Raw genomic sequence first — 26,942 nt, forward strand, 5'->3', positions numbered from 1 at the left:
TTCCTTATTCAAAAGATGACAGAGTAACCTTCGAATATCTCAAATGAGTTGGGTTCAGAAGAGGAGCCAACACTAACATGCTTGTTTCAGCATGACTCTCTCTCTCTCTCTCTCTCTCTCTCTCTCTCTCTCTCTCTCTCTCTCTCCTCTCCTCTCTCTCTCTCTCTCTCCTACGTAGACAAAATATCAGTGGAAAAGCAAATTTTGGTGCATTAATTGTCATTGTTCACATACTGATGTGTACTCCACGTGCGTGCGACTAGAGAGAGAGAGAGAGAGAGAGAGAGAGAGAGAGTTTTATAACCTGAAATCTACACCATAAAAAGTGGTCTCAATAAACAAATTACACGCGTGCACGCTCTCCCAGAAAGAAATGGTGGAGGAAATTTAGCATATTTACGCATTCCTGGGCTACGATATAGACCTACATAAAGAGCTGAAATCAACTACACAAAATAGGGTGCACAATGAATGGACGTAGGAAAAAAAAAACCTAAAAAACCTAATAACAAAAAAATGGGAGGGAAAACTAGAAAACTATGTCATAAAATCTGAACCTGGTTCCTTATCCTGGTCAGGTGTGATTTTATAAACAAGTTTTCAAACCATCACCTATAAACTTACAACTTAAAATCATCTAATTCGCAAACCACAATAAACAGCAAGCATTGGTTATTATATGTAACCTTAAATGTATTTTATGCACACATACATACACGTATAATATATATATATATATATATATATATATATATATATATATATATATATATATATATATATATACTATATATATATATATATATATATATATATATATATATATATATATGTGTGTGTGTGTGTGTGTGTGTGTTTTCTCTTGAGAGAAAGCTAAAGTAGAGGATATTCTAACAATTAGGAAAAAAAAAAGAAATGGACAAGGGCTAGACATATAATGGGAATGATAGATACTAAATGGACATTAAGAATAACAGAATGGGTCTCTAGAGACTGCAAAATTGCAAAAGCAGGGGAACTAGGATAATTTACGGGTATAGACTGGTATAGAAACACCATAAACAGACGACTGGATGAACAAGTCTGAGGCCTTTGTCCTGCAGTGGACAATTTACGGCTGATGATTATATATATATATAATATATATATATATGATATATATATTATATATATATATATATATATATATATATATATATATATATGAACAGTCTGATGTTCTACAATTATACAAACCCTAATCCAACTTTATAAACTAACCAATCAAAGCGAGTCTATTAACTGGTGAGCTTTTAGTCTATTAACTGGCGAGCTTTTAGTCTATTAACTGGTGAGCTTTTAGTCTATTAACTGGTGAGCTTTTAGTTGAAGATTATGAAAAAGAAAGGTCAATGTTTGGCTAAATCAAAATGGATATATCTTTAAATAACAGATCATGAATGGGTCTAAATCAGCGTAAGCCTACTTACTTCAGGTGCAAGCGTAGGCCTACTTACTTCAGGTGCAAGCGTGGGCCTACTTACTTCAGGTGCAAGCGTAGGCCTACTTCCTTCAGGTGCAAATGTGCATGAGCGTAAATAAGCGAAAAAGTACAAAATGTCAGTTTTGAAGAAGTGGTGGCAAACTGGCAACTTATAGACTGTGTTAGTTGCAACTGGCAACTTTATCTTGCTGCTTCAAATTAACTCGTTCTATGCCCAAAGAAGAAACAAACGAATTATATGGCTCCCATATATAGATAACTTGATATAATGTTTTCTGTTATAATTAATGATTAGATAGTCATCGACAAAAGGAATATACTCGTATGTGTGTATCATCAGCCATTGCTAGTCCACCGCAGAAAAAAAAAAGTTTCAGACATGTCCTCTCACTTCCGTCTGTTTATGGTCTTCCTGTGCCAGTCCACACCAGCAAACTTTCTTAGTTCCTCAATTCGTCGTCTACTCTTCCTTCTGTTTTCCTTTTAATTTTCAGAGACCCATTCTGTTTTGCTTAATGCTCATCTATTATCAGTCATTATCATTTTATGTCCTGCCCTTGTCCATTTCTTTTTCTCACACGTTGATTCGTTAGAATATTCTCTACTTAGTTTGCTTCCGTATCCACGTTGCTCTTTAAGGACTCTTAGAGATGCACTTACAGTATGGCTTTACACCAGCAACAGCCTTGAAATCGAGTATGAGCGAGAGAGAGAGAGAGAGAGAGAGAGGAGAGAGAGAGAGAGAGAGAGAGAGAGAGAGAGAGAGAGAGAGAGAATTACATACATCAGGTGAACCACCGTTAGGTACTCTTAAAATACCAACAAATTTTATATTATTTTGCAATGTTTTGAAATAAAAAAAATAAGTTTGAGTGTATTATAAGCCACTTCTATTCGCGTAGGCAATAGATGTTTTCGTAATTATAATCCCGCCGTTAAAGAGAGAGAGAGAGAGAGAGAGAAGAGAGAGAGAGAGAGAGAGAGAGAGAGAGAGAGAGAGAGAGAGAGAGAGAGAGAGTTAGTTACATACATCAGGTGAACCACCGTTTGGTACTCTTAAAAAACCAACAAATTTTATATTATTTTGCAATGTTTTGAAATAAAAAAATAAGTTTGAGTGTAATATAGGCCACTTCTATTCACGTAGGCAATAGATGTTTTCGTAATTATAATCCCGTCGTTAGAATGACACGTTCACTTACTGGGGGAAACACTATCGGTATCCACAATAAATTTTACAACGACGGCAATTCATGGTAAAGATTTTGTGTATTGAATCATATTCTATAAAAATTGTTATTATGAACTATAATTATTAGTGATCAACATACATCCTCACCTTGCAGATTCTATAATAATGGTAAAATACCCCGGGGCAACGTTACAGGAATATTGATATAGTGGTAACATCCCTGACTGGTGAATGCCAGACTGGGGTTCGAGTCCTGCTCAAACTCGTTAGTTTATTTTGCTCGCTGCAACCTCACCATCTTTGTGAGCTAAGGATGGGGAGTTTGGGAGCCTATAAGTCTATCTGCTAAATCATCAGCACCCATTGTCTGGTCCTCCTTGGTTCTAGCTTGGGTGGAGAGGAGGTTTGGGCGCTGATCATAAGTAATATGGTCAGTCTATAGGGCAATGTCCTACTTAATATGTCAATGTCAGTGTCCCTTGTCTCTGTCATTCATGAGCGGCCTTTAAGCTTTTAAACCTCAAGCAAGCTAGGACTAGGCTATTCCCAGAATCCACATTTAATTGCAAATCATTTACAATAGATCACTATGAAAGGCATGTAAACTACACATCCTGTCGATATAATTTTACTCTTCCATTAGTAAAAATCTACGACAAAGTTTCGTTTAGGTTAGGGGTGGTCCCGCAAGATCCAGCACGGAGTCCTAGGTTAGGTAAGGATACGGAAAAATAAGAAGTGTAAAAATAACAGGTTCAGAGTACTCACCTTTGTTTTGTCACTAGGCTGTTAAAGACAACGATGCCATAGTTGTTTCCATATCAATGAAACCGTTGTTACTTCAAACACGGTTTCTTCAACTTGTAAATAGTAACAAAATCATCGACACAGGAAAAACACACATAAAATTGGAACAGTTTACGAACGATTTTTAAATGGCCGACGCCACCTATGTCTAATTCTGATAAGTTGCCGATCTTTAAGTGGTAGAGAATTGCCAACAAGACGACATTTAAACATTATTAATGGATTATAAAAACTTTCTTTACAGCTTATTCTCACACAAATTGTACAAATTATAACCCTGTTACTAATTAGCTCTATTTATTTCCGAATATTCACATAATTGACGAATCAAGTTATCCTACAAGGTGGTAAATTCTCAACCTGTTTCCTTTTATTGTAGTTATTATTATTATTATTATTTGCTAAGCTACAACCCTAGCTGGAAAAGCAAAATGCTATAAGCCCAGGGGCCCTAACAGGGAAAATAGCCCAGTAAGGAAAGGAAAGAAGGAAAAATAAAATATTTTAAGAAGAGTAACATTAAAATAAATATTTCCTATATAAACTATGAAAACTTTAACAAAACAAGAGGAAGAGAAATTAAATAGAATAGTGTGCCTGATTGTACCCTCAAGCAAGAGAACTCTAACCCAAGACAGTGGAAGACCATGGTACAGAGGCTATGGCACTACCCAAGACTAGAGAACAATGGTTTGATTTTGGAGTGTCCTTCTCCTAGAAGAGCTGCTTACCATAGCTAAAGAGTCTCTTCTACCCTTACTAAGAGGAAAGTAGCCACAGAACAAATACAGTGCAGTAGTTAACCCCTTGAGCGAAGAAGAATTGTTTAGTAACCTCAGTGTTGTCAGGTGTGTGAGGACAGAGGAGAATCTGTTAAGAATAGGCCAGACTATTCGGCGTATGTGTAGGCAAAGAGAAAGAACCGTAACCAAAGAGAAGGATCCAACGTAGTACTGTCTGGCCAGTCAAAGGACCCCATAACTCTCTGGCGGTAGTATTTCAACGGGCGGCTGGTGCCTTGGCCAACCTACTACCTAGGTTCTCATTATTTGCACATTCTTAGGCTGATCAGAGAATTAGATTTATGGATGTAGGATATACAATCAGGCACTGGGGCCTTCGAGATCATTCAGTGCCTCAAGGCATCTAGGACTCACGCTGACATAAAATTTAGAAGCGGTTGGACAGCAAGGTGGAAGAAAAGAAGCAGGCGGCAGAGGATATGAAAGTCAGCTAGGAAAGTACACTAGATCTTCGGCTTTAGGACTATACAAGTGTCTTTAACCAATGCCTACATATATGATTAAAGATAGTTTAAAGATAAAATTACGTTACATAGGCTATAGCCTATGCTGCATTGCTTTCAGTAACTTTTTACCGCATCATTTTCTCCAACCTCCTGATCTTCGCTTGTCTGGTTTCTCTTATTGCTCTCGGTTTTTACTAAATTTTGTTAGTATCAGTCTAATTTGGCACGTATTTATGAGTTGATGTTCTTTATTCATCATCATCAACTACTACGCCTATTGAAGCAAAGGGCCTGTAATGTATGTATGTTGCGTGCCATTTTATGGGTACTTTAATCCATTCAAACAATTCAGATATGTAAATAAAACAAATAACTTTTATATATTAAATTGCGTGGAACTGTTCCAAAGAATAGATATTTTTTTAAAGAATATGACACTCCCAAGAGGGTTTTGACAAATATCATTCCCATACAAACAGGATGTTCTCATAAGGTAGTTTCAGGTATCAGTGACCGCAGGACAGCTCAATATTTTTAACTCATAAACACTAAAATTTTCATTTTGTTAACTACGTTAAATTTCAGTTTCAAGTTTCGTAGCTTATGGAATAACCCTCCCATTATCACTTCTCATGACCCTTGAAAAGTTCAGTCCGTTCTTCAAAAATACTTGGCTAATTTTAGTCAGTTCCTCGTAAACATTGGACTAATTTTAGTATTCCTCAAAAATATTTGACAAGAATTACAAGTAAAGTACTGATTAGCTTCACAAGAAGACAATTTACCATTAATCCAGTTTTAGGATCAATATTAATCCTAAGAATTTAAATGGTATTTGAGGTATTGGTCATATTGAAAAAGTCTAGAACTTCATAGAAAGCTATCTTAGGTCAAATTGTTAACCCTGAATTAAGACTTTGGGCCATGGCCCTTATACATTCTAGGGCATAATTTCTCTGCATTAGACCTTAGATCTAATCAGTAGATCACAATCCAGGCTAGTAGTGGTAATGTGTTTGCCTCGCATTCGCGTGGCAAGAGATCGATCCCAGCCCAGGCCCGTGAGTTTAAGCTGTTTACTGGGGAGGCTACTGCTGTGGTAGGGCACCACAGTGGGGGGTTGGGCTTGCCCGGCTGACATTCTGGTGAGCATCTATTCTGATGGAACTGGAACTGAAACCAGACACCTATAGATGCATGTCCTTTAAAAATTAGCTTTCCTTGCTACAGCGTATAAAGTTAAAGGCTAAAAAAAATCCAAAATATCCTATCCAGCTATTTATTTTACAGTACATACTCTAGAATCTTACAACTCTTTATTTTTCAATATCATACAAGAAATTAGGGAAATGACCTATAACGTGCTATTTAACATCCTACACAAATACCAACTGACCTACAGTTCTACAGCCTACGCTGTAAATATTTATAAATAACTACTCTTGAAACTATTTCATTTTTTACAAACAAATTTGTACACAAAAAATCAGTATCACTCACACCATTTGCACAAGCACTTCCAAACACTGAAAACACTTTTATCATTTTGGGATTCGTCCAAAAGCCCCGTTCCCGGTGGAATGAAAACTAAACTGCACTTCAAGTTACCATTCAGAAGATAACATTAATAAAAATTGTACCCTACCAGCAATTCATTTTATCATAGATTTTTGTCTAATATAAATTTACAATGCCCGAGGGACACCAACGTATTTGTACTTCTAAACTTTGGGGGGAGGATTGCTTAAGACGGTGGTGGTGGTGGTGGGGCTGACAAAAGGGCTCCTAAATCGACACCTCCAGGCCCTCGTGGTCCTCCGGGTCCCCCTGGGCCACTTGGGCCCCCGGGACCTCCTGGCCCACCAGGTGGTGGCCCTACAGGTTGTGGCGGACCATTCCAACCCCAGCCGGGTGGTGGTCCAACCGGGCGTGGTGGCGGTACTGGACCAGGTGGTGGGCATCCCATTCCAGGAGGTCCATGATGGCCTGGTGGAGGACCTTGCCAATGATTCATCTGTGGTGGTGGTCCATGTGGTGGTCCACCAGGACCTCCTGGACCATGAGGCCCACCTGGACCTCCATGGGGACCACCAGGCCCTCCATGAGGTCCACCAGGACCTCCATGGGGACCACCGTGTGGACCTCCAGGTCCACCGTGTGGCCCACCATGAGGAGCACCAGGTCCTCCATGAGGGCCGCCATGTGGTCCTCCGTGAGGTCCATTATGAGGTCCACCATGGCCTCCAGGTGGTCCTTGCGGGCCTTGAGGACCCTGGGGTCCTTGTGGGCCTCCGGGAGGACCAGGTGGTGCCTGCGTCATCCAACTAGGCTGCTGCTGTTGCTGCTGCTGGCCATTCTGAGTGGTTGGTGGTGGGGGAGGTGGTGCCTGCAGCAGGTTTGGAGGCGGCACTCCTTGGAAGCTGTTAGGTCCACCTTGCTGTTGAGACTGTTGCTGCGGTTGCTGTGGCTTCTGCTGTGGCTGCTGCTGTTGTTGCCAAGGCATTACTGGTGGTGGCTGGTTTAAATTGGGAGGACCATTGCTATTGGCCATAATGGGACGGGAGCCTTGCCCGCCACCCATGGTGTTGTTCCAAGAGTTCTGATTCATTCCAGCCTGGTTGGGACTGCTATTGAACTGGTTATTAGGGGCTGATTGCGGCTCTGGTCCTCGTGTCTGCAGGGACATAAGAGGTCGTGGGGGACCCTGTGGCCTATCGAATAGACCTCTAGTCGTAGGTGCACTCACTGGTCTGCTACTATTGCGGTCAGAATTCTGTGGTGGTGGAGGGCCTTCTCCTAACTCTGCCATCAAAGACATGTACTCTTCATCTATCTTTTGCCTGTCTACAGTAGGAGGGGCACCTGGTGTTCGTCGCTGGCGACAATCTTTGGATATATGACCAGCTCCACCGCAGCTAGTACAGACTACATTGTTTGTAACATTAGGCTTGTCAGGACACTGAAAAAGAAATAAAGCTATGAATATAGGATATAATTGGCCTATGTATACCCAAAAAAATTTACCATTTTAAAAGAAATAATCAAATAGATATTCAGAAGAACACATTAAATATCTTTACATTTTATTTCACTTGCATAAATCAGGATTTTCACTTAATACAAAATCATAATGGATTAACTGACCTGCCAAGATTTGTGAGTGTTGGATCCACAGTTACTACACCTTGGCCCATCATTTTCTCTGAGGGTACCATTCAGCAAGGCCAACTCTCTTAACTGCATTCTTCTCAAGTCATTTTGGCCTTCGGGAACTTCTACACCTTGACGAATTATTTCTTTTATCTGCAGCAGTAAAAGTATTTATTAGTATATGCCTTCCATGTCACAACTTGAAAGTTACAAGTTCCATACTAGTAATTAAATCTAACATACATTAAAAAATTCTATTAGAAATGTATTGTGGAAAATGAATTATCTTACCACGTGAAATGCCAATAACCAATGCCACAGAATTGTGTTCAACTATCAAAACCAAAAAATTTAAAAACTTACCAATTTACCTAGTTACCTCATTAGCTTAATTTTACCCCATAAATTCCCCTTGTCTTATAGCTAAGCTTCATTTTACTCTTCTAGGATGGAGAAACTACTACTAAACATACAAGGTGGACTCTGTTAATATATCAGCATAAGCTGCCAATCAAGAACAGCTAGTCTCAAATGGACAGTGGTGCCCACAATTGGAAAATTTTCTATTTTTATTTACAGTAATAATCTAACAATAACGTGGCATAAGCTGGTTATTCTTTTGACACATTTTAAATACAGTCTATGAGGCAGATGGGAAATCCATAATAAATTGGATGCCTGTTCATTAAGAGGATAATATATTTTTGAAAATTAAAATAAATTAGTACCAATTGAAATATGGAGAAGCTATATGTAACGGCACTTGGTTGATAGAAATAGCTGACACGTTAGAAGTCATGGAATGAACTGGTGTGTATTATTTCATTTTCATAACAGCATGATACAGCATAGGCACATCATTGGAACATATAAAAAGTATTAAAAAATTTTGCACAAATAGAAGTACCTTCTTGCTAAGGGCAAAGAAAATAAGGTAAACAACCCTTGAATTTCTTAAAACATTGGTTTTACACAATCAGGAACAACTAACTTATTTATCCTTGATTTAGTTAAGGAGCATGAAAATTTCTTCATGGATCAAGGGACTTTAGATGTGGAGAAAAATAACTACTTATATTGTAAGGATTGACCATAATGAAGCTATGTTTTCAATCTTAACAGGAGACAAATATTATAAACAATTTACTAGTAGTCTAGTTCATAGAGAAAATAACTTGAAATAAAACTGACCTAATCCCTAAAACTAGTACAGATAGCTGGTGTGTGCCTATAAAAATTGGGCAAGTAAAAAATGTGAGGTGGATCACTCAAGTTGTTGACCCTTTTACTCCCAAAGGACATACTGGTACGTTTCACAAAAGCCATCCCTTTACCCCCATGGACGTACTGGTACGTCCTTGCAAAAAAATGCTATAAAAATTTGTTTTTCATATCTTTTGATAATTTTTTGAGAAAATTCAGGCATTTTCCAAGAGAATGAGACCAACCTGACCTCTCTATGACAAAAATTAAGGCTGTTAGAGCAATTTAAAAAAAATATACTGCAAAATGTGCTGGGAAAAAAATAACCCCCCGAGGGTTAAGGGTTGGAAATTTCCAAATACCCAGGGGGTAAAAGGGCTAATAATTACATGACCATCTCCTAAAAACTACAGAACTTGGTAGGACTAGTCTCTATTGATAATGAAGTAGTTTGGTTACCCAAGCTTAGCAATTAACTATTATATTCACATAAAAATATAAACTTGTAAAGCAACTTGAGGCCTCAAAATACTGTAAAAAGGATACCAGAAATCCACTCCTAACCCAGCTAGTTATCAGTTTTGGGAAATACCAGTTACCCTTCAATCCTAATATCCCGAAACACTAGCAGCTTATTAAAATAGGTGATACTGAGCTAGTATTATATGAATACTTTCTAGATACAAATATCATTATTGATATCTTACCTGCAAGAAAGGAAAACACAAAATAAATCTATTAAAAGAGATTAAGCAAAGTGGATTTCTTACCTACAAGACCTGTGTCACACTTTTAATGTTTCAATATAGCTAAATTTTCAAATACCAACTTTTTAACCTTTTTTATCACAGCTCACGTACAATCACATCACAGTATCACTTCAATGTATATGAACACTCACAGAATACTCTTATAATAATTGTACGACTAACGCGATTCATTGAAGAATTTTTCAATATTCATTAGATACACATTCAAATAAAGTACTAATGCAATTATTGAAATATATTAACCAGTGCAGAAACACACAATTAGGCTAAATACATGCACTTAGAATAGTAGAATAATTATACCCCTTTTTTTGTAAATTTCTTTGAAATTCATTGAATAGTAATCTAGTCTTGATCAGCTTCTCACAACAGTAAAGATTAATATAATGATACTTAGAATAAAGATTTACTGTATATGACATTGAAGCAGAAATAAAGTTACTTCTGTATCAACATACCTTGTCCACAGCTTTCTTGACACTCTCAGGATTACTGGCAGTCACGTAAGCATGAAGTGGCTCATCTTCACCTGGCATGGGACCTCCATCTTTTCGGCCAACCTTTAAAACAATTGGATTGGTAATTTAAAATAGTGTGTGTGTGTGTAAAGTCATTGGAAAGGGCTAATCAGACAACTAATCCCTAGTGTAGGGATAACAGTGGGAAAGAAGATATACAGTAAATAATATAGATCATCTATACAATCAAGTTCAAATTTACAAACACATTTGTGAAATATAGTACAGTATTTAGAAAGCTTATACTATATTACAAATTGCAACTGCTATTCAAACTACGGTGTAACCAACCTTGCCCTCTTTAACGGAGCCTTTTCCTCTGATGATAATCTTCGCTCCAGTGTCCTTCTCCATGGCTTTGAGCGTGTTTCCTCGTGGCCCAATCAGCAGTCCAACAAAGTTTATGTCAGGGTGTTCTTCTTGAGGAATCATTACTTTATCGGACACCTTCACAACTGGGGGTCTGAAGTATTTAAATGAAGAAAATATATTGTACAGTAATAAGCTAACGTGTATGAGAATTAGTATCAATAAAATCAATGGGATAAAATACTCTACTAACAGCCATAGATTTACATTTTTATTGCAACTGCTCTTTGCATGTAAAAATCATATTCTATTAATACCCACCTCTGATTTATTTGTTACATAAAGAGTAACATTTTGCTATTTCAAAAGTAAGATAAACTAATAATTTTGCTAAATTAAATTGAATTAGCATAACAAAATTCACATAATCATTTCTATCCTAACTGAGAGAGGACTTCTAATAAAAATATCATTACAATTTTCATAAGATCACGCTTATAATTCTCAGCTATCATGGAGTGATCCTAAAGGGGTTTGCTCAAATAAATGATGATTGTTTGTACCCTCTTATAAATACGCAAATCTCGAATTTTCCTTTATTTAACCAAAGCAATAAAAAATTAAAAATAATTCAAGCTAAACATTTCATTAGTAAATTTAAACTATACTACTGTACTACACAAATATTAAAAAAATGGAGTGATTGTCAGCTTTGTCTTCTACACTAACAATGAGTTGAATTTAGTCAAGTGCTCATGTCAACTTCTGGACATTAAAAGGAAACAAATACTCAAAAACTATGTACAGTTGCACACTAGAGTCCCTGACACACTCCATCCCGAAGTAGCGCACCCTGTCACACCCATACTTTGCAGTGGGTAACTAAGCAGATAGTGTAGAAAAAAATGGCAATAGTGGTGGGCGATGCTAAACACAAGAACTCGCCACACAGTAGGAGTGTGGCTGGGTGCACTCCTTCATCGCAGGGTGTACCAAGAATTGCTGCGTCCAACGGTACCAGACTGGAGTGTAAATTCTTGAGCACCTTGTTATGAAATTTACAATTATGAAATTTACAATTGCTTGAGCACCTTGTGATCTAAATTAACCATAAAATTTATTTTATATAACTAATTAATTGTTACAAAAACACTCACTTATAATCAGCAGGTGGCTTGTATTCTGTATTTATCGTCAGCATACGTGTGATGCAATTATGACGGTCGTCTTCCAGCTTCTTACGAGTTCTATACTCTCGCGTGTTCAGACGTTTGCCCTCATTATTGTAGATTGGCTCTGGGGAAGGAGATCTGCAAAAAATCCTTAAATATTACCACCTACGGAGACCATGGTTAAAATATTTAAGAGACCAGTAAAATCTCCACACTTCTCATTTTCCTGCGCTGTGCATGCAATATTTTAATAATCTATTTTCTTTTTGTGTTTTCTTTTAGCAAACTATTACAACTATAACAAGCATAATGATTCAAGACATCATCGACTACCAGAAGTGTGTTAACTTAGACTGTCTCGGCAAGTCCCATGTGATTTTCCGGAGTTTCTCATTTGTGAATACTGCACAACACCAAGCCCTTTCCATAAGTGAAATAAAATTCTGATATCAAAATTACACTTGAATGTTGGAGACAAAAATTACATTTAAGTTTGAAAATAATCTGCACACTAGCTAATTGCATAAGCTTGTGCTCAAGTTGATTTAAATCACTACACAAGGTGTGAGTGGATTATGGTCTGTGGCATTTTGAAGTTCTCAAAAAGATGGCAAAGAACAAGGAACCTTTATCCTGAACTGCATCCCCTATAACAAACACACAATAAATTTCAGTGAAAACTGATGCCAGAACAAACAATTTAACAACACACGAATATGATCTGTGCTAAAATGTATAACTAGGTAGGTAAACACAATTTGCATTTTAGAGCAAATCCAACAAGAATCCATACTAAAGATCCCCTCTTAACCTAGGCATCAGCAATCCTGCAAGATTTAAAATCAATTCAGCACTTGCCACATTAAATTTTTGATGAAACAAAGTAACATTTCAGAACTTCATATACAGTACATATATTAATCTGAAAAGGTTATAGTATTTCTATTACTTGTATTAATACAAAACCTGTGGTGTGCAAAAGATTAAGTGATGCTCCAAAAATTGAAGTGTTAAAACCATAAAAAAACAAATGAGAACTCATTAATAACATGGAACAGCAATCCTACCTAAATGAGGAGAACCATACAGTTAATGAAGGCAGCAGCCAATATTGTAATAAAATTGCTAAATCCAAACTTAAGAATATGAAAAAAATGCTATGATCAAACTTAATCATAAAATCAATTAGTGTGTACATAATTAGAGTGAAGTACTTTATTACTGCTTCTATGTTGAATCACTTTAGCTTGAGAAATAAAAGCATCAATTCCTACACTAATTCTTTCAACATATACCCATAAACAAAAAATTAAACTAATCTTACTGAAGCTTAAGACAAGCAATCATTCCATGGCAACCTTAATCTTTAAGACGGATAAAAAAAAAGGGAATAATTGATTAAGCATTCATTAGAGAGTTTTTGCTTTAATGTGATCGGCAATGATCTTTTTCAATTTTCATTTTTTTTCCAGCTTTGGGAAATTGGTTAGCACCTCGAATGCCCAGCTAAGACAGTCTGGTTTCTTGCTGCTTATCAATCGGGTACATTCTGATGCCATCAGCCACTATTTGGTTCCATGAACGCAGACGTGTACTGTACCTAGGTTCTTTCTTAATGTAAAACAACTTTGACTTTAGAATATTTACATATAACGACCCTCAAATTACAACTTGGCTCTAGAAGTGTCTGCATGATTCTAAAGCTGCAGCAGTAATTAAATGGGCCTCTTAAAATTATTTTCCAAATATGGTGACAAAGATAGAAAATTAATATTCAAAACTGCTGTTCACCAAACCATATTGCATGTGACAACACCAAAATGCATTTTGGAGATGACTGGTTCCTTTCAAACCAAATGCCGGGCAAGACATCAGTAGTTTAAGAGGAACAACATGAGTTCAATTAAGTTAATGTCAAGACACTTAAAATGACGCAGAAGAAAAAACTGTCAGAAATAAACCCATCTGGCATGCCTATTAATTCTAAGTTTATAAAGTACCAATTAAAAAAAAATCCCTGTTCCTAGCACCAAGATGAAGAAAACCCTTTTCCCTACCTGACAAAGATAATAACAAAGATATGAATTACTAGAATAAACAACAGAGGTATGGTGAGGAACAATATATACATATTCATTACCATCTACTCACAACACTAAAAAAAATTAACATCTATGAATCACACAATATGGATGGGAATACGCATACAGAGGAAATGAATTAAGAGACCCTCAGATGAGGGCTAGGACAAAGTCAGCTGTTTCACATAAGGACACACATACGAATAGGAATGTCACAGAGATCCTATTACTGATCATGATGGAAAAAGACAAACCAAATAAAACCAGTTATCAAGAAAATAATATTGGAAATTTACAGGCCATGTTGACAACAACAATCATGAGGAATTTAAGAGGGACAGAATTAATAACAGGCTCCAAGTTCAGATCCACTGGCCTTCACCCATAAATGTGCAAATTGATAAGTGATGATAAAATTAATTACCAATAAAATATCTATTACTTGAGACAATTCTAGACCACTGTTTACACCTAGCATAGGATAAAATTAAAATGAGTTGAGGCACTGAAAGCTATCATGTAAGTATATCCTGAGCGATGAAACTTTATCTTCCAGATCTGTATAACAAAAAGAAAAACTTTGAAAGCAGGAACACTTAAGAGGAGTACCATGGCAATTCTATTTATAATATTATGCAGCTATTAATCCTGGGCACAGCCTTTACTATTTAATGTACAGGGGTAGCATATGTATACATCCTAAAGCCATTAATGAAAGGTAACTGGAAAAAAATAAGGGAAAAAAAGAAAGTAAGAAATTAACTCATTATCTTGGGAAAAAAACAGCTAGTGTATACTATTGAAAGGCAATCCTATGTTACAAAACCTGTTTAAAATATTTGTACTTAGCTAACCTTGAATGAATAAATGAAACAAACTACTGGGAAATTTCAATGTAGCAAAATAGTCTCATATACTGTACTAATCATTTATAATATAAAAAAAAAAAAAGTAAACCAATGCTTGAGCCTAAATGATAACTCCAAAGTATTTAATTGAGGCAATAACAGTCAACATCAACAAACCCTAATGGTTACAGATTATCAAGACTAAAAACTGTTATTGCACTGTAACAAAAAACTGTACATGTACAGGAATTCAATAAAAAGATGAACTTCAATTCCTATTTCACCCTAGATATGAAAGGTTAATATTGTTCTATAAAATTTGCTACTTCATAGCCTGTATACAAGCATTAATATTCCCCTCCAATGACATACTAAAACTAAAGAACTATTACCTTTCACTAATTAACATATCAAACCATCTGCCAAATAAAACAAACATTTTAAAATATTAAAAATTATGTTGCATTTTAATCATAATGAAAAAACAACTGTCAAACTGAAGCACTTGAAACTTTTATTTGAGAAACCTCTAATTGCATCTGACTATACAAAGAAATAGACACAATACAGTCTTCTAAATGTGTACTAAATCTAAATAGATTTTCCATCTTCCAAAATACAAAGTATGTTACAGGAAAAGTTGAAAAACTAGCTAAATCTTTAGAGGAAACGAACGCAAGTGTCTAATAAACCCTGCAAATAATTACCAAATCTAAATAAAATATTTAGCTTGAAAACTGCCTTTCAACAGAGCAAAATATTGGCAAATTAGAATGATATTACAGTATTATAGCATACAAATATAAAACTTCTTTGTCAAGGGTTACAAAATTGCAGCCTCAAATGTCATTTGTATTAATGGAGCTTCAATATTGCTTTCCTACACTAAAGTAAAGGGGCTTCACAATAGTGATATAATACTGTACTGTATATATAAAATATATACAGTACAGTACTGCATTAATCATCAGCTAGGCAAGTCGTATGAATCACAACACCCAAATCCAGCCATTATGTCCTACTGAGAACAGAACCTATGATTTAGCACCACAAAAACAACTAAATGCCCCCAGACCAATATATAACTAAAGAATCGGAGAGCAAGGTCAATGCAACTCCACACGCTGGAAAATGTCTAGATGTACAATGTTGTGTATTAGTTTATTCTTCCCAAACAATTGTTGAAAGAAGTAAAATACTGTGGCACAACAATGTGGAAGGTGAGGAACTTCAACTATACACCCCATGTCAAGCATTGGAATTTCACTATCTATTGTTTGCTCATCATAAGGTTAAATCTATGAAGTAGATAAAACTCGCCACTAAGAATTAAACTGAGGAGAAAACTTAGGACCCATGAAAAATCATAAGATTCCTTTTCTTAACCAAGAAGCATTATATATAAAAAGTATTAGAAAAAAAAAGGTCCCATTCTACTAAAGAAATTCTCAAGGCATTTGATATATACAGTACTGTACATGTTTAGCTCCTAAGAAATTTGCTCAAACTGAATAAAAACAAAATATGCTACACTCCAGGGCAGAAATTACAAATATTCTATTGGCAAATACCTAAGCTGTAGTTAAATGTTTCTTGGACAGCATCTACACAAATAAACAATTCAGATAAATGAAGCTCCTTTCAATTATAGGTGAAAAATGAAAATGCTGAGCAGAGGCAAATATAAAGGTGAAAATGAGCCAGGGGTATGCAAATATTTGGCTCAATGTCCTCTCAAGATGGTACTTCCTGCAGTCGTGAAAACTATTATGACAAGTTTTCTCCTGAAACCTGGCAATTATCAAAATTAGAATGACATGTCCCTCCTGAATCCTGGTTTCTGTGATAAGGAAAGCCTACCTAAATTAGTACTTGTCGAACTGGTCTTGGTTAGAAGCATGGAATGGCAACAGTTTAATACAATAACCAGTCTTTTATCTGGCTACATGTACTTTTATATCCCCTTATCAAGACTAGTCTAATTTAAACCCAAACATTAGCCCTCTCATTTCCTGGAACAAAATGCATCGTCTAAATGATCATGATCTTATCGCATTAACGAAAACAACCCTCTTAAAAGACCATTGTTGTCAACAAAATATTCATTTACATTACTGTATTGACCAGATACTGGAAACATAATGCATCATTGAAGTGATTAAAAACTAGAGTAAAACAGGCATATATTGCTATTAAAAGAATCAAGTCAATGGCAAAATCTTCAAGCAACACAAAATTACATACAAGCAATTTCTTCCCTATGATAATATGTTTCCAGTTTTAACACTGCTAATGCTATTACTCTTTCAATTTAAATACTGTGCTACTAATAGTGGAGTGTACGAAGGGATGAAACAGATGCAGCTTTACAGCTGTCACGAGGGCAGGGAAAGAAGCTGGTTTATTAGTTTAAATACAAAAAAAAAAAAAAAAAAATCTGTTCCCTACAACTTCCGGATAACAAAGTTATCTGTGGTTGCAGGTACCTGTAACACCTGTGTCAACACCTCATAATTCAAAATTCCTTGTTAGACGTATTCCCACACCTCGTTAATAACCTAAAGTCTTTCAAATTCACAGCTTTATAATAATCATCAAGTATAAAATAGTTACCAAGGTACCCAAGAGAATTTTGGATTTCACTGGTTGGTTTATAATGAACACCTACTGACACCTATATTCTCCTAACAATACTTGCAATGGAAATAATGCTTTTCTATCACTAAGGTTGAATGGCACCTACTACAAACATGTGTTTAAGATTGTCACTTCAAGTCGATAGGACTTATCACAAATCAGCATTATATGAAGCAAGCTCTTGCCAATGAGTAATGAATGCAACAGCCATTCAATGTTCTTCTCAACCATTACAAAATTACTTCCATCTGTAAATACTGTAATTTACTTTTATAGAATCTAATTACTAATCAGAAACATAACCCAACATACTGCAAACTATTCAATTTTACATTAATGAGATTATTTCCAGTACTTGCACACAGTACGTGGACTGTGCTGAGAGTAATGTTGAAATTGTTTAGAGCAGGCTTCATGTGTAACTGGAGACCCTGAAATTACCAAGCAATTAACCTACACACCACCCATAAATGATGAGCTACACTCTTACACCCTTGTTCATGCCAAAACTTGGTAAATGCAAATGAAGGAATGGACATCAGTCAAGTACCATATGATTATTATAAATATATATTATATAAAACGTTATTGTTTACATAGGCCATTCTCATGGTCATTTATAATTACAATGAAAAAAGCATTTAGAATTAAGTATAACAATATGTTGAAGAATTGTGCAAAAGGTCAAAAACAAAATGAAAAGTATATAAAAATGCAGAAAAGCAAGTCTAGGCAAAGGAACAGAATCAAATGTTAAATGTCCAATATATGAAAGTGGGAACATGGGGAATTATCCAAGTTAAGGTGAGAGCAGGGGGGGTGATAGGTGGGGGAAGGGGGGGCTGGTGAAAGAACAATAACATAACCTAAGCTTAATAAGTTTCACTTGAAGTAAATGGGCTAAACCAATGAAGGCACACTTACAAAAAAAATAAATAAAATAAATCAAAAAAGGAAAGCGAATCAACCGCTTGCATGTGTTAAAAATAACAAACCTGAGGGGAAGATGCAGTTATATAAACATTACATGCAACTGAGATCAAACAGATTCCTTGAGATGCTTCTGGCCTATAAAGCAAATTATTAGACGCAAAAGGGAAGAAAGCCAAATATGCCTATGACAATTCAGTGTTTTTTTTTTTTAATATGACATTTCCTAAATTATTTTTAGGAACAAGACATTAAAAGTTCTTCCATTAGCCTTCCTGGATTGAATGGAGACAGCCTGTATTAGAGATTAAACCTGTCAACAAAGTATACAAGTGCATCAATAGTACACCTAATCAGCAAGACAAAGATACATTTAGTTTTAAAAAAAGAAGAAAAAAAAATAAAGAAATGCCATACTATAATTTTGAATAATGACCTGATCTAAACCTGTTCAGAAGGGGGTCAACATCTAAAGGTTAAAGGTTAGTGTCATGATAGCATCTTTATTGCTTTTGTTCAGGTCAGACATTTTTTATAACTAATGAAGGGATTACTGAGTGGATAAGTATCAACAACTACCAAGACAGCAGAGATGACCACTAAATCATCAACCACCAAAAGAAGTGGTGGACTAGTAACACAGCACCCTGCTGCATTAGCATAATCTATGTCAACAATAAAAATATTAACTGTGAATAGATAACATAAAACAACACTGACATTAAGCACAAATTAAAAGTAATTTTGAATTTGATGATAATTTTTTCTTGAATAATAATCTGTAATGAATGAGGGGAAAAAAGTATAATAGTTCCAAATGAAATTATAAAGTACTACAACAACGAAGGTTAAATAAAAAAATGAGAAACATAAGAGAATATTGTGTACTTTGTACGTGCTCATGACATATATAGAGCTTATATACGAGGTAAAACTTATTTACATGCCAATATCCAATTGAAAGGGCTTATAATTATAGATGACAGTGCAAGTCACAGCCTAGCACTATGTGACACTATCAAGGCCTATTTCCATTGATAAGAGCTGACTGTTGATTCCAATCACTTTGCAGGTAAAAAAAAAATGAAGAGGAGTAACGAAAAGACATTACGTACTTAGTAACAAGACAAAATAGCTAATTTAAATCTAGGTGCATTTAAGCACAATCATCATGTTGTCCTCTGCATCTCCTGAATTAGTGAAAAAATATACTTAAGACTGACTGAATAAACTTACTCAATATTCGATCATGCCACTGATAACTACAGTCTTGATCACATACCTTGGCAGCATCTCTTTCTCTCTCATTCTCTCTCTCTCTATACTGCTGGTTACAAAACCCTTAACCCCAGACAACCCCAAAATCCTGGGTCTAACCATCAATCTCGGGATGGTGACCATACTACCTTACTGGAAGGTAGCAAGCCATTACCAGAATACATGAAATGCAAAGAGAAAGACCTGAAGGATACTTTAGTTTCTGGAAGTGTGAGTAAAACCTGGTGCCTCACAGCCAACCCTCGGAAGAGGGCTGGGGAGGGCCGGTGGCAAAGTGCCGCGAGCCAGCTGGTAGGCTCAGCGTCACCTGCACATGACCAACTGCGAGAAGTGCCAACCTGTCTTCAGGATTAGGAGAGATGCCCAGATCGTTGGAGCGGAGACGCCGACTTAGTTCTTCAATCTGCAGCTGCACTGTAACAGAGCGGGTTAGCGGGCAAGAATGCCCAAAATTCAATCAATATAATATTCATTATAAATTATAATATGAGGAAGGCTTTGCACTATTAATGTTACACAATACTTTTTTTCCAAATACATGTGTGAGCAGCAAGTCTACTGATTGTGCCACTCATCCTTTGACTATACAATTGAGAAAATCTATCAAGGCAACTATATTAATATCATCAAACAGATCAGGCCTGTTCCTTTACCTTATCAACACAATATTCTTTTTATCTTGAAAACAACCTGGAAATGAATGAAATTGTAAAACCTTTTTAACTTTTAGGGAAAAAAAATCTCTAATTAGTTTAGAATGAGCTGTAAACAAATATATTCATTAAACAAAATAAATAATTTAACTTACCCAAAACCAAAAAGCAGTCATTCAAACCCCAAGTATCCATTTTGTATAACAACCACTCACCACATACAATTCAGTCACTGCAACTTTCAAGACTTAATGCTACTTTTTCAAGTCTCGTCAAAATCTCATGCACAACCAGAATAGCACATAGTTCACTACAACTTTCTGCCCTTGGTATAAATCACCCTCTTGGAGCAAAGACGAAGGCGGCTCCCTTCCTCTGCAGCATATTGGGTGGCAGGGGGAACCCAAACAGCCCTCGACTGGGATGACTTCCCTCCATTTCAGTGTTATGCCAATCCAAAGGGTCCTTTGTCAGCCGCGAAAATCTGCATCTGCAACCTTAGATTTGAAAAATCCCCCCAAATAATAGACCAAATGACATTTCCACAAGAAAAGGATTGTTGACTTACATAAATAAGCTTCTTCCTGATCTTTCGACATGTTGCTTGGTAGAACTGTCGGCATTCCTGGGATGAAAGTCTTGTCCTTCTCATCGCCCTGCCACCGTGATTTTCTCCTCCTCTTTCGCTCCTCCCGTTCGGCAGCTAGAAAGACCACAGTAATTAATTTCATATTATAGAGTACTCACATAACATAAAAACAAGGACATACCTGTACTAATAAGGACCCATTAATGGTTTATATAATATTTCATATAACAGTAATCACTATATAAAAACAAGGACATAAAATATTTGATAATACAAATTTCATTTATATTCCACCTTCATGAAACTTACCATCATAATCACTTTCTCGTTTGACCGGTCCAGAGTTTCCTTTAGAAATTGCTGCAGTGGCGGCAGCGGCAGCAGCTGCTGCCGCAGCAACAGCTGATCCTACTGTCCCGCCCCCAACCCCACAACTACCACCTATAAGGAATAAATAAAATTACAAAAGTTAAAATAAATACTTAAAAAAATAATCACAGCAATTATTAAATTTGTATAAACAATACATGAATTATTTTAAAGAACCAAATATTGAAAATGGTCCTAAACTATTAGTAGTTTGGATAGAGCACAAAACCATACCAATGAATGGTGAAAGTTTAATATCAAGATTTTTTGTACATACAGTACGACTTGCTGCTTTGGACAACGAATGTTTGGCCTACCCCACGATTTCACACCATTTTTTTTTAAAATGTTCATCCAATGCCTGTTCGAGTCCCTAAGACATAAAAGGTAAGAGTTAATATTAAGGTTAATGAAAATGTACAAATTACTTTTTTCAAATGAAGAATGGAGGGAATTTGTTAAAAGTGTTATTCAATCTTCATATAACTGGGACAGAATCAAGAAATTGTAATAAAAGATTTAATATATAGTATTCGTTTCATGCACATTAATATTCTTCCAACTTCAAGATCATATATACATAGCATAATCGTAAGAAATATTCAGTTAATTTTCTCTAAGTTATATTAATCTGTAAAGCCCTAAGGAGACTACTACATACTGTATGGACTAAAGTCTAAAGTAGGGTGCAGATGGATTATCCCAAGTAAAATGTAGTAAAGATTATTTGTAGCATTATTTCTATTTTGTAGTCATGTTTTTGTCCCTTGACCATTTTGATTTAGTGTATGAAATTAAATGCTCTGTACAGACCTTGTCACTTTTCAGCCCTCGCAAATTCACCCCCATGAAATTGGGTCTTACTAACAAAGTTGCTTTGAATCGAGGTTTAAAAATGGAAATGACATCTTTTGTAAAGTTGTCAAGATACATTCCTTGTTCAACAAATGTTATATTTTCAATAACAATCCTTTCCACAATTCCTGGCCAGTGAATCAGGGGAGTCCTGTGAAGTAGTCCTTCACATCTCTACCACTGCCAGCATGTGACTCCTCAGCAAAAGGGATGGGAATTACTGCATCTATGCCTTGGTGCTACCTCTGGACCAAATTGTTTTGAGAACTGGGACACCAGGGCATCCTTCCTCTTCCATACCCAGCTGGCGCTCTAATTTGCCAACTGGTGTGCCAGAAAAGTCACTACCTTTCCACTAGACAACACAAGAATTTTATACTCCTCCAAAGAGTTAGGAGTTGATAACCATATTGTCTTCGAGAATTACGTCATAGTGACTGACCAATGGTCGAACCAAGAAGAAGGTGGCCATGGCAGCAGACTCAGAAAACTAAGACGTGCCTACTGATCCAAGTTTTTGGCAGTTGAACTGCATCACCATAGGAGATGCACCACCTATGGAGACGAACCACCAGTGCACACACTGATGTGACAGTCTAACTGAAGAAGAGATGATGCACAAGACTGGCACGTAGAACCTTCGCTGCCTTGAGAATGCAAGAGCAACAGATCTTGTTGGATCCATTGGAAGATAGTGTTCTCTAAATTCCATAAATTTGATCAACTTGATCCATGGATAAAGTAGAAATATTCCACCATGTCAGCTCCAGAAAAGGTCTCGACCCGTAAGGGCTAACAAAGTGCCATCAATGACCAAGGTTGTACCTAAAGCTGACGCCATGGTCGCCACACCCAGTTCATTTTAATCATATAACTTAATTACATATCAAATAAAATGTGATTACCAGTCATTGGCTTTGTATATTGGTTATTAAAGGGAGACTAATGGTGGGTTACTGTGCATGCATTGTTCACAATTGCTTGAGAGCACGTTTGTGGTTTCTGAATGACGGAGTAATCGCTTATGGGAGCTTTTATGTTTTTTTTTTAATGACATATGATTAGCTATCCTTTTCACCTAATTAGGAGCTTTCAAGTATTTATGCATAAGTTCCTAGATGTTATTTCCCTCTCTTCAGCTTCAGCACAACAGCTGATACAAGAGGTTGCTTCCCAAAAGGGGAGTTGAATCTATTTTGAAATTTAGTGCAATTTCATCCATTTGGATAATCAATTATATGTATCACTGTTTTCTATATACAGAGCAGCTGTTGGTGCTCATCTGAAAGTAAAATAAATCACCACAATAATTACCTACATGGGGTGAGCAGCACATCCATTACCTCTTGCCAGTTTTATCAAAAATTGCAATGATGATTATTTCCAATAAAAGAAAGCCTTGGTGGACCAAACACCATTTAAGGGATGTGATAAAAATTATTTGTACAGTAATTATGATACTTTTAATTTCATGCCTATTACATGAACTATCCAGTTTTTGAACAGGTTCTGTTTTTTTTTATGTACTTCTGACTAACATTGATGCAAATCACTTATGGTATTTCCCACCCAAAAACCCTGGTTTCATGCTGTAATCCCCTATAATTGTTTTTATATGGAGGGTGGAATAACTCTTTAACATATGGTACACATTGATATTCAGTCATAAATTAATAAAACGTAAGATAACCCGATGGAAAAATCTATGGTTTTATATTTAGCTAGAAACTATATTTCATATACAGAAGTGTATTTGCCAAGTTATGTACTAACTTAAGGTAGACCCCACAACTACCCTTAATTTATGTCAGAGTGTCATTAATGTTTGGCTTAATGACCTACTTGAACTACTTATCGGATGTGTCCGCCATTCTACAAACTTAACCAAAACAGTAAGGGATGTATATAGCTAGGTCTCAATAAAACTTCGGCATATTTTAAGGTTAATATATACATGTACCTTGATTTCTAGCAAAACTGTTATTCTCTATAAGAAATTGACGAGTCCTGGCTACTTTGGCCTTTCTCTGTATGACTAATGGAGGCTGGGGCATAATGACTTACGGGTCAATTGCCTAAAACGTGAACACCAATTCATTGTGGGATACTATAGAGGCATTGCTTACATTCGATCTTGGTACCTTTTTAGTAGGGGGACGTTAACCGGCTCCCGTTAGATAAGTAGGTAAGGACATAGCTTCTAGGCTAGGCTAGGTGGTGTTCTTGTGTAAATGTTTTGCATAAAAATGGACTAGAAGACGAGAAGAAAATTTGGTTTTATTATTTTTACGTACAGAAAAGGCTTTTCTACATAAAGACAGGTGTTTCCAATAGAAAATCAACCATTTTCTTTGAAAATAACTTATGACCATCGGTATTTGTTTACAAGAGCACGCTTTCCATTTACTCCAAAATTATGCAGTCCTGCAGCTCTCAACTTTTTATGCAGTAATTAAGAGGTTCTGCAAATGTTGGGAAAGCAAAAAATAGCAAGATATTTTGCTGGAGGGAGGGAAGGGGAGTGGTTGGTGGAGGAGGTACTAAGCGACTAGGAACTGACATCGTCAACCAGAGAGAAGTTTGTTATGTCAGAGTACATTTGGTGTATATATTCGAAATATATACGAAATTAAAAATAGAGTAATTGCTCAAAAGTGTCACTATTTATGAAATGTATAGTTTATATTTGGAAAATATTTGATATAAATCATAAAGTCTGATTAAAGAAACTATTTTGAGAATTAATTGTTTTCCCAGACGACATTTAGCTATACAAACGCCATCTATTGATCACTGCCTAAGGATGCCTGTCAATTTCCCGCCAATGAAAAGTCATACGCTGTAAAAATAGTCATTCTCGCAAACAGTTTCATTAAAAGAAAATAAGATTCATTGTTAAGTATTACCAAATAAAATATACAATTCACAAATAGTGACACTTTTGAGTAATTGATCCTTTTATATTTCAGTATATATTTTGAATATATATCAAATGTCCGCTGACGTCACGAACTTCTCTGTGATTGACTATGATGACGATATCTGTTCCAGGTCGCTTAGTACCTCCTCCACCAAACCCTCCCCCTCCCGCAACATATCTTGCTATTTTTTTAGTTTTCCCAGCATTTAAAGAACCTCATAATTACTGTAAAAGAAGAGGAGAGCTGTAGGCCTGCATAATTTTGGAGTAAATGAAGAGCGTGCTCTTGTAAACAAATACCAAACCATTAATTTCTAAAAAAAAATACCAATCTACAGGGTTTTTGGTTTATTTGCTGTTGAAATGAAGGTTAAATTCAGTGAAAGCATATTATTTACTACAGCAAAAACGAGTTCTTGTGATCAAAATGTTGTTCCGAAAACTACCATTTTCTCCGCATGCGGAAGGAACTGGCCCCTGATATACAGACGCTCCAAAAGTTTTGTTTGTCCCAACTTCCTGAATAAACTGTTGGCATAAAATTATATAGATAATTGGATTTCCTAATTGCTTGCAAATTAGTGATAGAATATTATGAAAAAATAAAAGTTATCTAACAACTAATGTTAATATAAAGCCACAATTGGCCGGTCACATTTTACTGGGGGTTTATGTATGATGGCGGCCACCTGTATGTATTATTATGGCTAACTTAAAATACAGCAGTTGTAAGGGGGGTCTGACGCCCCCGTTAGCTAAGTAGGTAGGGACACGGCTTGTAGGTTAGGTTAGGGGGGATAGTTTATGTTAGTTGGTGTCTCATTTAGGGTAGTTTGTAGCGCTACGGCCAAGCGTCCTAATTTGCTTATTATCGCTCCGACTGTTATCTTGTATAGAATATAAATGTTTGGAAATGGTCTACGGATCTTAAATATGTTGTGTAAGGGGGGGTCCGGGGGGGGGGGGGCGCAGGCCCCCCTGGGTAAGGACACGGCTTTTAGCATAAGTTAGGTGGGTTTTTTAAGTTAGCTTCTCCCGTCGTACTCATAGGTAAGGAAACTGTTGTGTGGGGGGGGGTGAAGCCCCCTGGGTAAGGATACGGCTTTTAGCATAGGTTAGGTGGGTTTTTTAAGTTAGCTTCTCCCGCCAAAATCGTTTTTAGAACGACGGCCAGTTCAGAATATTCCCGTTTTCTACGGGATTTGGCCGTCACCCTACAAACGCTCCCTCATTTATAATCCCCGTGGTAGGAACTGGCCACTGATATACAAAGGCTCCTTCTACTGTATATGCTTTGCCTCAAGGCCATTAGGGTGTGCAACCAGTCAAAAACAAAAAAGCTTATAATGGTTGCAATTACTTAACCTTGTCAATTATTGACCAGGTTTGCAACGAATATTAAGCTGCAAACATTGTTTTTACACCCTTAAATATCAAAATAGCTTATAGTAGACCTAATTCTGTTGATACAGGATTGGTTTGGATTGGATTCATGGCGATGCAACGGCCTTGGCGTGGTCAGTCCTAGCCTGGTTTAGCCGTCCAAAGAGGATTTCTCGGTTAAGCATTCCAGGAAACTAAAATGTATAGGATTCACTAGACATATAAAAATGAAGGAATAAAGAGATTCGGCAATTTAATTTACTATAAATAACATGGAAACCCGAACCTACCTCCACCACCGGGTAAAGTGCTGAGGTAACTTGGCTTCAGCAACGAAGAACCCGTCACTATTGTCTTCTTTCCAGCTCCTATGGCTGGATTCATTCTTCCTAGTGGTGTGCTATTTGCGCCGCTCATTCTTTTCCTTAGTTAAACGACTAGAGAGATCGTGAACTAAAACCCATAAAAGGCCGTGAGTGAGCAAAGTCTCTCTCACGTCCTTCTTGTTCTCCACAAAATGGCGTCGTCTGCAACACGCAAATTATC

At 36.4% G+C, this 26,942-nt stretch overlaps 1 protein-coding gene and 1 long non-coding RNA gene across 2 annotated transcripts; one reads left to right on the top strand and one right to left on the bottom strand.

The window, feature by feature from the left end:
* Positions 1–5,996: 5,996 nt before the first annotated feature.
* Positions 5,997–26,942, bottom strand: LOC137620593 (splicing factor 1-like). Its single transcript, XM_068350853.1, has 9 exons — positions 26,687–26,942; positions 21,179–21,310; positions 20,849–20,983; positions 19,966–20,041; positions 11,839–11,991; positions 10,664–10,835; positions 10,313–10,414; positions 7,876–8,034; positions 5,997–7,690 (listed from the first exon to the last, which is right to left on the bottom strand). Exons 1-9 carry the CDS (start codon positions 26,811–26,813, stop codon positions 6,476–6,478), a joined length of 2,271 nt encoding a protein of 756 aa, XP_068206954.1. The 5' UTR covers positions 26,814–26,942; the 3' UTR covers positions 5,997–6,475.
* On the top strand, positions 15,786–16,305 carry LOC137620594 (uncharacterized). The gene is made up of 2 exons (XR_011040080.1): positions 15,786–16,073; positions 16,110–16,305. It is a non-coding gene; the product is annotated as an uncharacterized lncRNA (long non-coding RNA).

The sequence above is a fragment of the Palaemon carinicauda genome, chromosome 27 (assembly GCF_036898095.1).
Source record: "Palaemon carinicauda isolate YSFRI2023 chromosome 27, ASM3689809v2, whole genome shotgun sequence".
Lineage (NCBI taxonomy): Eukaryota > Metazoa > Arthropoda > Malacostraca > Decapoda > Palaemonidae > Palaemon > Palaemon carinicauda.

Coding starts and splice junctions, on each gene's coding strand:
- LOC137620593 (XM_068350853.1), bottom strand. CDS start 26,813: ATGAGCGGCGCAAATAGCACACCACTAGGAAGAATGAATCCAGCCATA. Junction 21,311..26,686: donor CACTTTACCCGGTGGTGGAG/GTAGGTTCGGGT, acceptor TATTCCTTATAG/GTGGTAGTTGTGGGGTTGGG. Junction 8,035..10,312: donor TCAAGAAAGCTGTGGACAAG/GTATGTTGATAC, acceptor TTACTGCTGCAG/ATAAAAGAAATAATTCGTCA.